The sequence below is a fragment of the Zootermopsis nevadensis genome, unplaced genomic scaffold (assembly GCF_977971745.1).
Source record: "Zootermopsis nevadensis isolate Lab colony 2312 unplaced genomic scaffold, Znev_1.0 Znev_ptg000030l, whole genome shotgun sequence".
In the NCBI taxonomy this organism is placed as follows: Eukaryota; Metazoa; Arthropoda; class Insecta; order Blattodea; family Termopsidae; genus Zootermopsis; species Zootermopsis nevadensis.
In genome coordinates, this window is record NW_028259162.1 from 16635228 (window position 1) to 16651961 (window position 16734).

The window sequence follows — 16734 nt, forward strand, 5'->3', positions numbered from 1 at the left end:
TGATTTATGTTATCATAACAATCCATCACATGATCAAAATTTTGTTTAAGTTAGTCTAAATTTAGGTTTTAATGTGTAGACATTTATAAATAATCAGTTCAGTTTAGTTGACTTGAAACCAATTAGCCAACTGGCACTGTGACATTTTTAAACATATTTTTAGCATATAGACAGTATTCTGTCCTCTACCATTAATGTTCAAACACAGCACAGCAAAAAATGTTTAGAAATTATCCTCTTTTCATATGGAAGGATAATTTGAGAATTCTACACACACAGGAAAGGATTAGTACAATATAATTCTACTATAATGCAGTCATTCAAGACCACATAATGAATCCCTTTTATAAGTGTAACATTAATGGTCATATTCAGCGTCAAAGACTCATTTACATTACAGCAGATAAAGAGGGCTACAAAAAAACATAATGTAAGAAGACAGTTTTCAGGCTTTTTGTGAGGAAGGTGGCAAACTAGACGATTCACACATTAAGAATATAAAGTTCCAAAACACATTCTTGATGCAATACTGACCTGTTTTACAGATTGGTACTGTACAGATCAAATAAGAATGTGAAGTTCTTCCCAGAACTTCACATTTTTTTTAAATGTTTCCATCTGTACAGAAAGACTACCAGAAATTATGAATTAATAGCAGTGTTATTTAACAGTTTGAGTGCATAATTTCTGTAGGCTTAAATTTCCACTACTGGTACCTTAAAATAATATCGAAGTTGTATAGCGTTGCCATGTTTATAACTTTTAAGGAAAGAAAGCTCATACAGTGTTTGTGGGTATATATGGATTTGTCCAGCAATATCCATATCAAATTTGGCATGCCTATCTGCAATTGCTCATTAGTTAATGTCATCAAGTGGTAGTAAAAATTCTGATTTTGTCTGTTGCATGCTACAGAATAAACCTTAACAAAATTGCGTGTTTTTAAAACAACTGTTGTTAACACAGAATTTCAGGGCCATACGCTGAATAGGGCAAGAGGCTCTTCCATCTCAAAATTTGCAAGCATGTCAGTGTTATCAATTGTAGGAAATTAAAATGTATGAAGACTGGGTGTCCTTTAGGAGCATGATTTTCTGTGTTTCTAATTCATCGACTGTTTGGAAGGTTAAAAAAATGTGTGACGGTACACAGTTGATTGACACACATACATGGACACATGTTACCACAAGACTAACTTTCCGTATCACGTAAGGAAAGTGGGCCAAAAATTATAAATTCAAATGCATGCAGATGATAACATGTATGTCATCACTATTATTTACAACGAGTGTTACTTTCTCATACAAAAAGCAATCACCCTCAAAAATATGGTCAAAGTAAGTATTGCTGGAGAAAAAAATACAAGCAAAAATATATGAAAGTCTGCAGTCTTGCCTGTTATTTGTGTTATAAGCTGCTGCTGATTCACTGCTGAGCTTTGGAGTGACTTGGATTGGAAAGTTTGGATAGAAGAGCTGTGTCCTTGTTCAGTGATTAAACTCTCTTGCTGCTCACTTGATGATAATGATGAAAATTTCTGAAATTGTGTTTCAGAAGTTCCATATCTTGTCAACTTTTGTGTTGTTATCTCAGCCTGTTGTGGTACAAATTGCCTTGTTTCTACATGCGCGCTTGACACGTAATATATGTTACCATTAACGTTGGTAGCTTGTGAAGGCACTGGTTTCCTTGTCTGTTGCACTGGGATGTTATCGGCGATGTTTACGCCCTCTTTCCGAATGTGCATATATTTCATGGGGGGTCTGCTACTTTCTTCAAAAGTTTGAATTAGTGATTTGATTGGTTTTGTTTCATACAATGTATCACTCTCCTCGCTAGTCACCTCAGTTTGTCTGTAAACATCGGAGTACTGAACTGAGGTGTCTTGAATTGAACTGCTATTATACTGTGATATTTTGCTGCCTGCAGTATGTATCTGGGTTATGTCCTCATTCGTGAATGGGAATACACCAGACTGTTCATGCCCAGTTTGAATAGATTTGAAAATGTGTGCTGGAGCTGTAACGTGGCCGTAAATTTGTTCCTCATTCTTGCACTCCAGCTTGCCTGAGACTTGTTCCTGTTGCACTGAGCTTTGCTGGAGGCTCGTGATTTTCTCACTACTTGCCTCAATGTGGCTAATGCTGTTCTGCTGATTTGTCTGTATACTTCCTTGCTTTGTCTCAGAAGGCAGATTCTGTTCAAAATATTCCTTTGTCACCTGTTTGTCTTGTGTGCTTATAATGCTTGATTTTTCTGCACTCTGAGTTGGTACACTGTTTTCTGTGAAGGTTGATGTAGGGGCTATGGCTGCAGCCAGGTCAGGTGTTTGAGGGCGACTCCCCACATTGGGTGTACCTGGGATATACACAGAGAATGGGGTGGAAGGACGGAATGTGGGGGTTGGGGCAACAGCTGGTGCAGCAGAAGTAGGAGCATTACCAGATATGCTAGTAACAGAAATCACTTCTTCAGCTAAGCTGTTAGTTGTAGTAGTATCAGATGATTTTGTTGGTTGCATTGTAGATGTTGACAAGTTAAACTCCTTAAAACCTGTGGAATGTTAAGTTACTCAGTGAAGCATGCTACATTTTACTACACAGAATATTTCTTTGTATGATTATAAGATTTTCTTTTGTTGTGACATGGAGATAAGGGGAATCATTAAATGTATTATTATTTTAAAAATCAATTTTGAGAAGTTTAGTATAAAGTATGTAAAGGATAGGAGGTGGTAGGAAGTGGTTTTGGCCTATTTTTCTTTCCTCACCAATTTGAAGAAAACACTTTCTATTGTGGTTAGTTATTCAATTTTCTAGCAGTGCTGTAACATCAAATCACAAGTGATCAGACAGCAGTGAAGATGATTCATGGATTGGATATGGGATGTATATAGGTTGTAAAATGCAGTTACAAAGTATCTAAGTTAAGTGTTATGAACTATTATTACTGCCTAACTGTATGAACATTGATATTTTCTATAAAAGAGTTATTCTTACCAGGCTTTAATTATTTATAGCCATAGAATTATGATTATGATTTCAGGTTTTGATGGCAGTGAGGCTGAAGATGGCTGTCTTCTTGGTTGTTGTGCCATGAAGTCTAGTAGAAGTTTACTGATGTTTGAGAGGTCCATGCTGCCTCTGCCATTCATCGCTCTGATGATGGAGGCAGCAAGGACCTCTGAAATGTCAGTAAACTTCTACCAGACTAGAAGGCACAACAACCCAGAAGACAGCCTTCTTTAGAATTATGATTGTTAAATATATTGGGGTGTTGCCACTGTATCACTCTAAATTTATATAAGCAGCAAAATATAATTTTCCTTATGTTCTAATAACATGGATTATGTTCCCACATGTTACTTATATAAATGCTTTTCTTCTATGTTCTCTGATTCTAGTGTGAACATTTTTCAATTTTGTTGCTTACTTAACATTACAAACAGAATAGTGGACTACAGTTTGTAAATTTCTAACCTTAAATACGTTTTGCTTGAAGCATCTGTTAACTTAGTATAAGCAAATGACAGTTATGTTAACATCCATCAAGTGTTTACAAACATTTGAATCCTCATGCACCTCAAACACAGCATTTCAGAAAATATTTATATAGGATGTCTACTGACTTTGTGTCAATGCTTCATGATCTTATTCCTGAGGTCATTCTCAGAAAGAAATGTCACATGAAAATAGGTCCAATTCTCATTGGTTATGGAGCTACAGATGTTTGAAATTCAAGGTAATTTGGACCTTACATAGAACATCAGTGTCATTCATGCATCTTGCAGCATCAAAGATTCAACTATGTAGTTCCTCTCTTCTGTTTACTTTGCATTCATGCACTGTGTTTTTCATTGAACATTGTGGTCAAGTGGTTAGCATTCCTGCTCCATATTTTGGAGGTCCCAGATTTAAATATTGGCCTGGGGACTCGCTATCCTGACTGAGGTTTTTCATGGTTTTCCTCAGTCCACCCAGGAAAATAATGGGATAGTACCTACAATTAGTCCATGACCATAATTAAATAAATTACAAATAAATAAAAAAACTGCCATGCTTTCCATGTAACCCCATATGTAAAGAGATGTTTGAGGTTTTCACAGCAGTTAAAATGAGAGGTGTCATTTGGGTTGTGATTCCATGTAGTCTTGTACAAAACTAAATGGCATCACTACCCAGAAGGCCACAATACACAGTTTGGAAGAATCAATGCTTCTGATACAGAAGTACATAATTTTCTTATTCTGCAGTCATTTATGTCTTGGCCTCCTCTAAAATTATTGCTACATTTTATTTTCATAGAACCTTAAATTTATATTCTTTTTGTCTTGGGGTAAGAAGCCATGTTTGGAACCACATAAATTTGGGGACAAATTTAAAGCTTGAACAGCAAAGTTACTATTTTGTCATAAGCATTATATTATGTATGAACAGAACTCCATGCACTTTAACCTCCCCATAAAATGGACATCGGTGAGCAGCTGCACACTTTGGCTGCTTTACTCCTGAGAAAAGAGCCCCACAATATCCGCTGATTAGCAGGATGAACCCCAGAGCCCTTCTGGAAGCACTAGTGTAGAAGACAAAATCTTAGAAACCTGACTAAGAATCAAACCCTAGTTGTCTAGTACACTTCTTCTGAAACTGGGGGTTGCAGCCCTCCCAGGGAGCCATGTAGCTTAAGTCAGGGAACTGTGAGATATTTAAGTATTTAAAAAAATATTTTTTACATTAGTGACCCACTCAAAAAATTAAACAAACTTGTAACAAGAAACACAAACCTAGTTAGGTAAACCAGTACAGAAATTCTCCATCTGTTTTGTTGCAACAAAAAATGTTTGGATTTCATTGTGATATCGGAGACACTTTTTTTCCCTACACCCAAGCAAATGAGTTTTGTTTGTTTTATAAGTATTCAGTAAAAAATGTGTATGTATAAAATGAATAGATTTTTATTGTTATCAACTCCTAACTAAACTTTTTTTGTTGGGTATGGGAAGCCTTTAAATTTTTGAATCACATTTGGGGAGCTGCTGGAAGAAAAACATTTTGAGTAGCACTGGTCCAGTTAATCATTTTACTGTCTGGGCTAAGCACCACACTAAGAAGGTGTAGAGTGGATATAAGGCTTTCTTCTAGCACTTAGAAACGGATGTCAACTTCCGTTCTAAACATGGTACTAAACCTCCAAGCAGCTGTTAATACAATGAACAACTTGAGATGTGTGATGCAGAAACATGTGCAAAATTGAACAAATCATGTAGGAATTAATGTGAAATCAAAAATGTTAACAAATTTATATCAAAAGCAAATAACCTAATAAACAGTTAAAATTAAATATACAAAATTTTTTAATTAAAATTAAACTAAAGTCGGATGAGCGATTACAACACGTATCTTAAGACTGTTGTTGAATGGTCAGCTTTGAGCTCTCTTTGCTTTATCCTTACAAAAAATTTCCCCCCCACCCAAGAGACGCCCATTGGTTAGGAAGCTTGATGGACCCTAGAGCAGTTCTGGACGCAGTGGTCATAGAAACTAACCGTCTCATAATGCATATTTTGCTGTAGAACTCACCACATGTTTGTTGTTCTTGCCCAATGTTCCATCCTCGGGGTGCCTTTGGTTTGTATAAGAAATCCTTCTCAGACCCTGAGATCCTCTGTTGGTAATTGAGTGTCTGTGTCTTAGGAGGAACAGCAGCAGGTGGTATAGAGTTGAATGTATTTTTGGTATCTGGTGCAGTGGTAGAAGTCCAAGAGGTAGCTTGCTGCTGAGGTTGTGGGATGTTGTAGAGAGATTCAAATTTGTCCTGTGTAGGAGCTGCTATGAAACCTCGAGGTGTTAGAACAGGTGGAAATTCTTGAAATGCTGCATCAACTGAGCCTGTTTCAAGAGCAGCCTCCCATGGTGACTTCACTATTCGTATTCTGGGCTGTGTGAATCGTTCCTGGAACCAGATAGATATTCATTATAACATGTAGAGGTTGAAAATTTGTGCACAACCCTCAAATGTTTGTTTGATAAATACAGCACTTGACAGATAAGATGTGCAATGTGTTCCTACAAGTGAAACTGATGAGAGATATGACTATCTTGACTGACGTTTTCTGTGGTTTCCACCAATTTGTCCAGGCTAAATATGAATTTTGTTTATTTATACTTTATTTAATGATGCTTCTTCAGTAACTAAGACTACATAGCATCAAATGAGAGGATAATAGTGAGCAATGAATTGCAAAGGATGTTGAAGGAAGCGGTCATGGCACAATATTTAGTACTTCAAAATAGGTCATGACATCTTTCCAATCCATTTCAGTCCAACACCCAACCAATTTAATGTTAATAATCATTTATAATTTATGTAAATAAACCACATACAAAACTTAACCAACATCTGAAGCACTGTCTATGTGAGGTAAGGTTTCTTGAGGTCTTATTTAGTCCCTTGAGGCTGATTCTGGGATAGTGGTCAGAAATAAGCTATGACCACTTTAATTCTCAATCATCTTGCCCTTCTCTGTACAGTCACAGTACATGGTAGTTGGTATAACTAACTAACTAACTAAATAGATGGCTTAGGTAACCCAAAGGTTTATCACCGAATTAACCAAAGCCCTCCACCGGTCTGTGTCCTGGGCCATGAAAATCCAGTTGCCTTCAACTCGTATCTCCCATAGATCCTGCCTGATATTATCCTCCCATCTATGTCTAGGTCTCCGCAATGGTCTTTTGTTTTCAGGCTTCCTGACCAATACATGGTGCACACCTCTTGCCCCATCCATGCACACCACATGCCCCGCCCATCTCATTCTTCTTGACTTAATGACACTGACAATATCGGGAAAGGGAGTATAAATTTTTTGCAGTTTTCACCATGCCCCATCGTCTTCTCTCCTAGGCCCAAATATCCTCAACATCCAATTCTCAAACACCTGCAATCTGTGTTCCACCCTCAGAGTGAGATACCATGTTTCACACCCATACAAAACAGCAGGCAAAAGTATTGTTTTGTATATTTTATTCTTTATATTTTTAGAAATCAGATGGGAAGACAAAATATTTTGAATTTTGTCTCCTACTTTCCTCGTGTAGTTGGTATAGCACTGTAAAATATCCAGAGTATCTAATGATGTAGAATTACATGATGTTTGCAGTTAATGCAGCTACTAGACTTGCGAAATGCACTGTACCTGAATCTCATTGAGTTTCTGCATGACCTCTACTCTTTTTGTTGATTCGTTGAGGTATGTGGGTATGGGCAGCAACTTGGGCCCCTGCTGCTGTGGCTGCTGCTGGGTCAGGGTAGACGATGTTGATATGAACTCTGTTGAGCTGATGGCACTGCTGGATGTCGACTTGACTGTCGTCTCATCAACCACCCACTTCTCGGATTTCTTTCGACGTTTTGCAAACAGCTCTGCACCTGCACAAATCATTCTGTTTATTTAGAGAATTAAATTGGAAGTTGAGAAAATCTTCACAAAGAGGAACTTCCATATCATTCTTAGAGAACTTAAATCAAGTGGTTACATTCAGTACTGTTGAATGTAGTATTTGGAATTCATATATTGACTGAGAATTTTAATTTTTTTCTCTCATTTCCTCAAAGCAAATGCTAGAACCCTAAAATGCGCCTTCTCTCCACTTAGTTTTCAGTTAACCCTCAATAATACAGTAATCATCAGCTTATTTGGCCCTGTATAAACCATGCAGATGAAAAATCATCATTAAATCAGTCAATTAGTGGTTACCATGGATGTTACATGGATGGCATGAACAAGAATCAAGTACAGAGTTTTGATTGGGAGACCTCTTATGAAGTGACCACTTGATCACCAGGATTAAACCAGTAGACGGTGTGTGAAGTAAGACTCCATTTGGTTTTAAGTCCTTATATATTGACAGTAAATGAGCCAAATTTATATATTACTAGTTGTAAAAGCATCTTATTTAAACATAACAAAATTGGAACTAGTGAAGTTCTCCAATATTTGAAAGTTATTAGACATAATCTCAAAGTTTGTGTTATTACTTTCTGAACAAGTTTATTGTTTGCATAGCTAATCAGTACTTTTTTCCCCCATAAAGAAATAATTTATACCCATTTGAGTATGTACGAATTTTTTGTGTAGGCCTCGTTTTTGGAAATGCATGATAGAATTTTATTTAAGTTTCATAAAGAATAGCTTTATAAGAAATGGACTGGTACTGATCAAAATTAAATTTGCCTGTCAGTTAATCTGAATTTATTGACTAGGTAGATGACATATTTTGATATGACTGTCCCATTACACTTTCATTGATGTACAGAATGAATACGTCTGGAACATGAGCTCCTCGTGAGTCTGCAAAATGTATAAAGGAACATGTTTTGCTATCCGTAATAGTTCAGGCTATTTTAAATTTTGTTACATTACTATTTCCTTTCTGTCCTGCTCACCTTTTCCTTTTGGTGCATTGAGGTCACGCACCAAGTCAAAAGCAACCTCTGGACTCATGGACTCAGGTTCGATGTTGTAGCCCTGACGCCGGAGGCTGTTGAGATCTTGAATTTGACCCCTGGGGTCCATAACAAGCCTCAGGACTGGTTTGTTTTCATCACGGAATTTCATTTCCTGAAGAACGGAAAGGTCTTTTACTGGGTGCAAGAGGTTTTCGGAGTCAGGGTGTATAAAGTACACAAAACAGACAGACATTGAATACCAAACCAAAACATTTTTTAGTCAAGTGATATATAATTCAGTGACATAAATATTATGCTATATTATGTTGATAGGATGAGCTGTTTTAGAGAAATTTTATGAAACGTGAATTTGTAAATATCGTTCTTTTTGGGATTTGAGGTTTTCATGCTGGTGAGTCTGAAGATTGCCTCCAGAGGCAGCAAGGACCTCTGAAACGATGGTAAACTTCTATCAGACTACATGGTGCAACAACCCAGAAGACAGCAAACTTCATCCTTCTTTTTGGTAAGCTGTAAGAGAAATCTTGCTATGTTTGACCTGTCATCTATACCCGTGAACGGTATTACCTGTGGGCCAATGTTGGGGATCTTGAATGGTAGCTTGTCATCTCCAGGAGTCTCTGGGATGTCTCCCTCGCCCTTGATCCCATCTTTCACGCCTTAAACAAAAGAAAAAAAATGTTACAGTATGAATGTCGACAGTAACAAGATGAGGGCTGAGAAAACATGTACTGGCTAATATTCAGACATGGGCCTGTTGTTAAAATGACGACATGGAGAGACTGAACCTATTAATGGCTGAGTTCGGTTTCGTGAGAAACATGATCTTAGAGAATTGCCCCATAACCAACCATATTGATATTTTTCGATATACAAAGTGTCTTGTGCAGAATTGTATATTTATGTTTTTAATCTCCCACCATACCCAGATTCACATGCCCAACTATGTAGTTTATTTCATCTGTCAGCAAATGACAGAATCGGAAATTTGATCAGCATGTGGCCATTTTCCGTTTTAGGCAGCAGATTTTTTATAGAAATGTTACACATAGTACCAACAATGAAAACAATGAAACGACCTTGGTGATCCTCTCTCCGTAGCAGCCATGTTAGTATCAGGGACCAGGGTTAAAAAAATACGTTGTGTAACCTCCAGAAGCATGACGAAGTACGTACATACCACCCAACACTCTGCGAGGATTATTTCTGTTCAGTACACGAGCCATACAAGACTGGAGGGCGTGGAAAGTAGCAGGAAAAGCGGTCACTGCCAAATAACCTCAAAAGCCGAACGTTATCAACCTCCCACAGTAAATGGACTATAGTTTTGCGTCTCCCTCCCCCCTCCTGCAGCTTTTCTCTTTCATCTGTCATTCCAAAGCCAGTCGTGTCTCAAAAGCTGTATGAAGCACGCGTTTCAAGAATTGTTTCCACTCTGTATAGTAGCCATCACTAAATTGCTTGGTTCAAGGCCACGGGAGGACTTCACACCTCTTACCGGCTCTAAGTTAATAGTACAGCTACGGTGCGAGTTCTGAGCGGTCTTCATTCGTATAGGCTCCTCTGTTCGTGTTGCAACCTTGTACCAGTTTGGTGTGAACTTGAAGCATGCAATGTGGTTTCTGTTACTGTAACTCCATGGAACATAGCTCTTGAGAAGCTAATGTCAATCGCCTAGTAAAAGACAATTTGTTATGTTTATGTAACCCGAAAATTTATTTCTGTGTTCACAAGCGGCCGCCACCGGTCCTTTTACAGAGCCACATAAACCAAGTTTGTACCTGACGATCCTATTCCCTGAGATTCATTGTGCCTCAAAAGTTATTTCCTACCATCGGATTTTCTAACTGAATTTCTGTAAATATTTTACATATGCCTCATGTGTTAAATAAACCCATCTGATTAGGTGATCCTTTTCCCTACAATTAAGGACGAAAACAGATCCAGTTTTCGTAACGTTGCGTGTCTTTTAGAACACCGGACGATCGATAAAGTCCAGAAATTCGGTAATCGATATCAGATCCCTTTATAATCGACTAATAATTGTAAGTTTCGAGGTCAATAAAAGTATAGCTGGATGTGGTAAACCATTTAGATGGTTGTTAACTTCTAACGGAGGTGTGACTAGCATTTAAATCGAAACTTTCTTAAGACTTCCAAAACAAGTGTAACATTTTGTGACATTAAATGTCTGCACAGTTGTCTAAACAGTAGAAATAATCGAAATTTTCTATGTGCAACTGAAAATTATTTTACTTTGTTATACTTATTTTTGCATTTGTGTTTATGACAGTGCCGTTAGCTTCTTTCTAACCACGATGGTTTCTTTTGTGAAAGATAACAAAATCTAAGAAGAATCTTTGGAACTGGCTGATTTAAGTTGAGCAATATTTGCGCTATATAATTGTAATTCTGCCATGAACGCGTTTTCAGATTCTGAATGAGATATTTCCAAAATAGATTCTGTTACTGGCGACAAAGAAAATGCACTTTTAATACCATTCGTAAAACACTTCGTTTTGTTCTCTTGTACCATTTAAGTGCATTGTTCGTCATGTGCGTAGAATGTGGTCTGAATTACGTAGAATATATAATGAAAATTGTTTCCAAAGTGGTTAACTTAATTGCTTCTCGTGCTTTAAATATAAGTTTAAATTGGTTTTTGAAAGAGACTGATTAAATTAAAATGGTATACTTGTTAACAACAGTGTTCGTTGGCTTAGTCGTGGGTGTGTTTGACGGCTTTATTGAATGTCTGAATGGTATAAAATGTTCATGGAGGGGTCGTAGTAAGACTTCGCAGTTAGATGATACACAATGGTTCTGTGCGCTCGCTTGAATGAGTTGAATGAGAAACTGCGTGGTATGTGGAAGCCAATTGATTTTATGTTCAGTGAACTGCAGAATTTGAGACGAAGCTTAAGAAGTTATATGAATGTGATCTGAGCATTAATACTCAGAAATATTGTCTTCGACTGAATAATTAAAATGAATTATCTTAAATTTCTTGAGAACTCATAGATGCAAAATTTGAAAACTTTATTGGGTGTAATGACAGCAGAAGGAAGATTTTTGGGCTTCTGGAATTTCGAGGAAACTCAAGTATTTTAAAGTACCGTGGCGCTAAAACTTGAAGATCTGAGTGTTCATATCGATTTACTGATGTTCAGATTAGTTCAGTTAACAGTTTGAAGGAATTTTCTGTGATCAATTATGTGACATCCGATAAAACCAGTGTTGTTTGTTAGATTTTGAAGCTCACGAAATTCGAACCCGATGTAACAGTCAGTGATTTGAGGATTGCTGTCTTCTGGGTTGTTGCGTCGTGTAGTCTGGTGATGATCGCCCTGATGACGGAGGCAGCAGGGACCTCTGAAACGTTGGTGGACATCTACTAGACTACACGGCGCAACAACCCAGAAGACAGAAATCTTCAGACCCACCGCTGTGAAAACCTCATATCTTACACCAGGGGTGTCCAAACCCGTGGCCCGCCTTGAACATTTTTCCGGCCCGCGAGATTCATCACACTTTTACAAAATATATTTATTTAATAATGGTCAAAGTAGTGAAAACCAATGTATTAAAAAAATACATTATTTGTGCATCCATATATTCAAAAATTATCTGTTTATGTTTACAGCGGTTTTATGAGTTACGAGAAGAAATTGACTTGTTTATGAATGACAAGCAAAGACCTGTACCAGAATTAAGAAATGATGAGTGGTTATTGGATTTATGCTTTTTAGTGGATATTGTCGAAAAACTTAATCAATTAAATATATCATTGCAAGGAAAAGATAACCTTATAATCGATACATTTAATCACATCAAAGCATTTCAGAAGAAATTGTTGTTATTTGAATCGCAATTGAAAAGTAATAACGCTCACCACTTTCCATTGTTGAAAGAATTTAAGAAATCAAAATGTAACAATTACATCAAATATGCAAAAGAAATAAGAAAACTTACAGCTGCTTTTGAAAGCCGATTCAGTAATTTAGAGTTAGACAAATACAACAAAATTTTTGAAATATATTCATCTCCCTTTCATGTTAAAATCGAGTCGGCCCCAGAATATCTCCAAATGGAACTGGTTGACTTACAGTGCAATATTGAATTAAAACACATTTTTGAAACATCATAATCAAAAATAGATTTTTATAACACTTACGTCACAAAAGAGAAATTTTCCAATTTGAGAAATCTGGCACAAAAAGTTGTTAGCGCTTTTGGTTCAACTTACACCTGCGAATCGTTTTTTTCGAAAATGAAATTGACCAAACACAAACGCTCAAACATAACGGACGCTAACCTGCAACACCAATTACGATGTGCAAATACCCAAATTGAGATCGATTTGCAAAAGCTAAGTGAAAGAGTGGAGAAACAAATATCGCACTAGTAAAATAAATATTTTTTAATGATTTCATTATTTTTATTTAATTCATATTTATATATTTTTTATATTTAATTTTTAGTGCTATATATTTCTTTACAATGTACGCTTAGTATCATTATTATTATATTATCTATGTTTACATGTAAGAATAATAGTAAACACAATAATAATAACTCATTATGTTTCAATTTTTCACTCCAAAAAAATGTCTATAGTGTATCTAAATCTAATATGGGGATATATAATTTTATATGTGGCCCGCGGAGTTATGATGCATTTCCAAAGTGGCCCGAAAGATCATTTGGGTTGGCCACCCCTGTCTTACACAGTCAGTGATTTAACAGAAAACTCCTCAGTGACTTGGCAAATAATTTATTTAAAATACAGCACGTAGTCAAAGAAATTAAGCTTTGTAAAGGCTTATTAAAAATGTTGGTCACCCGAAGAACATAAAAGTTTCCTCATAAATGTTGGAACTTGACTTTAAAACAATCCTGCAACTCTAGCACAAGGGTTCCATACTTCGAAAACATGACTTTACCGAGGTGAATAAACATATATTGTGTGATATGACACTGTCAACACGCCTTATTTATTACAAATATAATAAGTGTTTCGGCCTGATAGGCCATCTTCAGGTGCATTTCTTAGTACTGAACGGTTATGCAACGATCAAGTCTCAGTTACCTGTTCTCTGAATCCAGATTATTATTTACTGTGATAAAAGCGTCGTATATACAATGTTAATTTTGTTAATATTATGCAATAAGATGACAATATCTAATTAAACCTGAATTTTAACTCCAAAAAGATGTATATACATTCAATAATCCGTTTTTATCGCCGTTTGTCAGGAGATGAGGACATTAACAAGACGGGCATCACGACATTAACATCGTGGTGTCAGGGCCTATCTTGTCAACCAACACTTTACCCCACCGATGGATAAGACGCAGAGGATCTGTTGATCCCCCGCCCCCAACCACGATCACCAGATTTAACCCCACCCGATATTTTCTTGTGGGGTTATTTGAAGGACGTGGTGTACAGCACAAAGTCAGCAACACTTCGAGAATTCGGGCATGAAATTGAACGGCCTTGTACAGCCGTCCCCGTAGCTTGTCAGTCACTTGTCACCGCTGTCAACTGTGCCACGAAGCTGACGGTGGTCATTTCGAAAACCTACACAATATTCGCTAATTCACCAAGTGCCAATGCTGGCGTATGTAATGGGTTAGTTTACTAAAACGTCTTTACTTCGTTCAATTGAATGCGTGTATACATTTTTTGGGAGACACTTTTTGTGTTTATTAATTCACTGCTCATTACGCCAGGGTGCGTATAGACCTTCGTGGACACTTCCAAGGATGATTAAATGTTTTGTAGTATTTGCTGTGGACATCAAGTCGTGCCGTCGAGATCAGAGTTCTATTCTGGATGCTCAGCTCGCTTAAGACAGTTTGAATTTAGATATCTCGTCATTCTGTTCCATTCTCCACAATGTCCAGTCGCCGCCTTCAGCCATTACGTTTATTTTGGTTTTACGAACTGTAACGCATCAGCGGCAAATGTTTCTGTCTTCAGCTGTGTGTGTACACCCACACATCTGCTGCTGGACTTATGGAGGCGTTGTATAATGTTTCTTTTTTCTTTTATACGAATGCCATGTTTGATCTTTCTTGTAGCATATAATTAAGAAATTATTTTTGGATTTTTAGGAGGTTAATTGCTTGTATGTGGGATTACCAGTTTCGCCTACAGCCTATTTAATAAGCTACTGGTAATTACTAGCCTCTTAAGTTCGTCTTTGTAGAATTTTTGTACGCTTGGGTAGGTAGCCCACTACGACTATAAGGCACGAGGTATGTGATGTGACGCGATTGTGAGGTCGCTTACATATAAGATTCAGTTTAATTGAAGATACTCAACAGAACAGTCAGGGTGAGTTTTTCCTGTTAAGTGGACGACGTTATTGCTTGGTGGTTGTTGAAACGAAGAAAAATTCGGAAAATAAGATGTAGAATACAATCATTCTATTCACGAAACATTACTTGCAATTCCACTGTCGGAAAGAACTTGCTGTTTTGTAAACTTTGGATAGTCCTTCAGTTTAACTTACTATGAAAGTCGCCTCAGACGTGCATCGCTTATCTTACATGTCAAACGTAATACTAATGTAGTTTCCATAGCGTGTATCTTCAGCTTTCTGGGGTAAGCTACATTTTGTAGAGCCTCTAAAATTCCCAACCATAACACGTTCACCTTCAACATGGCGACTGCAGTATTTGCCGAAACGTTGGACGGTTCTCAACATTCGACGCGGCTCACCTCCGAAAGCCGTAGTTATACATCACATTGTACAGTTTTGTCTTTGTCTTCTAACTTCCTTTGTATCAGCTTTCTAACGCTTATTAACGACGAACAACAAATTTAAATGTACCTTTATGTTTCGCACATCGTATTATATCTTTATATTTTGTGTTTTGTATCTGTTTATCCATTATAATACAATATAATGTACTACGTAAATTATGACGAATGTTTGTTAGACTCTGAAACCCTTCAGACCAAGTACCTGAGTGGGTTTACACAGTCTTAACGCGTTTGTCTGGGATTCTGGGGGCATCGAGGTCGAGTCCCGGTCGAGGGCTGGCTACTATGGTATTTCTGTCTCCCATCAAGTCCAGGAGGAGTGTCTTAAAATAATGCTTTCTACCAGGCTATTCGTCTTTCAAAACCGCCTGATTCTACAGTTGATTCAATGTAAAATAAATGTCGAAGAAGGAAGGCAATATCTCAGAGATGACTTGGAGGATTGTGCAGAAATACGAAAACCCTCACACTTGACTGACTCATAGATCGAACCCCGTCTTATGTAAATGTGATCATAAGACACAAATATTTGTAGTAAATATTTATATTTTCAAAATCAACCTAGCTTGAGACGGTTAATGCAAATGACGTGAACAAACATAGGAAACAGGCAGACATAAAGAACAACTAATTAATGCAATATATCAGTTTTCTGTAATCCTACAGTTTACCATGGCAATGTTAAACGATTTTTTAAATATCTGTTCTGTTAAATTTTTAGAGAGCGGTGAAACAAATTTGTGCGTTAATAATAGGACAGAACTGCGTAATATAAACGTGGGGCCCCGGAAATCGAGGGTGCCCTGCGACAAAATATAAACAGGAGGCTCCGAGAAGAATTTACGACGCCCGTAAATGCTTCTGTCTGCGTAAGACACAACGAGGGTTATAAACGAATAAATGTGCACTTTAACGATTTATCCATGTGGTAAGTGCTCTAGAAAACGCAATCAGGAGAGTCTAAGACAGGCAGGAGGGTTTGGAATTGAATGGGACACATCAGCTATTGGCATATGCTGATGATGTTAATTTATTGGGAGACGATATGAATACAATAAAGAGGAACGCAGAAGTTTTACTAGAGGCTAGTAGACAAGTGGGGCTAGAAGTAAAATCAGAAAAGAAACTAAGTACATGTTCGTATCCCGTCGACAGACAGGCGGACAAAATCATATTGAGGTGGCTAAAAATCCCTTGAAAGTGTGACAAAGTTAAAATGTTTTGGAACAATAACAAATCAAAACAACATTCACGACGAAATTAGGAGGAGACTAAATTCCGGAAATGCTTACTACTTTTCAGTTCAAAACATTTTGTCTTCCCGTCCTATTACTAAGAACCTAAAGATTAAATATACAAAACAATAATCTTGCCTGTTGTTTTGTATGGGTGCGAAACATGGTCTCTCACTCAGAGGGAGGAACGTAGATTGCAGGTGTTTGAGAACAGGGTGTTGAGGAGGATATTTGGGCCTAGGAGAGAAGACGATG

At 37.2% G+C, this 16734-nt stretch overlaps 2 protein-coding genes across 7 annotated transcripts in view; one reads left to right on the forward strand and one right to left on the reverse strand.

The window, feature by feature from the left end:
* LOC110838896 (kelch-like protein 10) overlaps positions 1 to 16734 on the forward strand; it is a 58441-nt gene that overhangs the window by 5960 nt on the left and 35747 nt on the right. The window contains exon 2 of the mRNA XM_087358766.1: positions 8849 to 8974. Within this exon, the coding sequence (XP_087214892.1) occupies positions 8930 to 8974 (45 nt within the window). The 5' untranslated portion in view covers positions 8849 to 8929. The remainder of the gene's footprint in view (positions 1 to 8848; positions 8975 to 16734) is intronic.
* Positions 1 to 16734, reverse strand: part of LOC110831736 (uncharacterized) — a 125392-nt gene that overhangs the window by 3005 nt on the left and 105653 nt on the right. For 5 of the 6 annotated variants that reach the window (XM_087358762.1, XM_087358763.1, XM_087358761.1 and 2 more), the window contains 5 exons: positions 9037 to 9128; positions 8446 to 8620; positions 7196 to 7428; positions 5580 to 5952; positions 1396 to 2553 (listed from right to left, as the gene is read on the reverse strand). In XM_087358762.1, coding sequence (XP_087214888.1) covers positions 1396 to 2553; positions 5580 to 5952; positions 7196 to 7428; positions 8446 to 8620; positions 9037 to 9128 — 2031 coding nt within the window. The remainder of the gene's footprint in view (positions 1 to 1395; positions 2554 to 5579; positions 5953 to 7195; positions 7429 to 8445; positions 8621 to 9036; positions 9129 to 16734) is intronic. The other variant, XM_087358765.1, reaches the window with a different exon arrangement.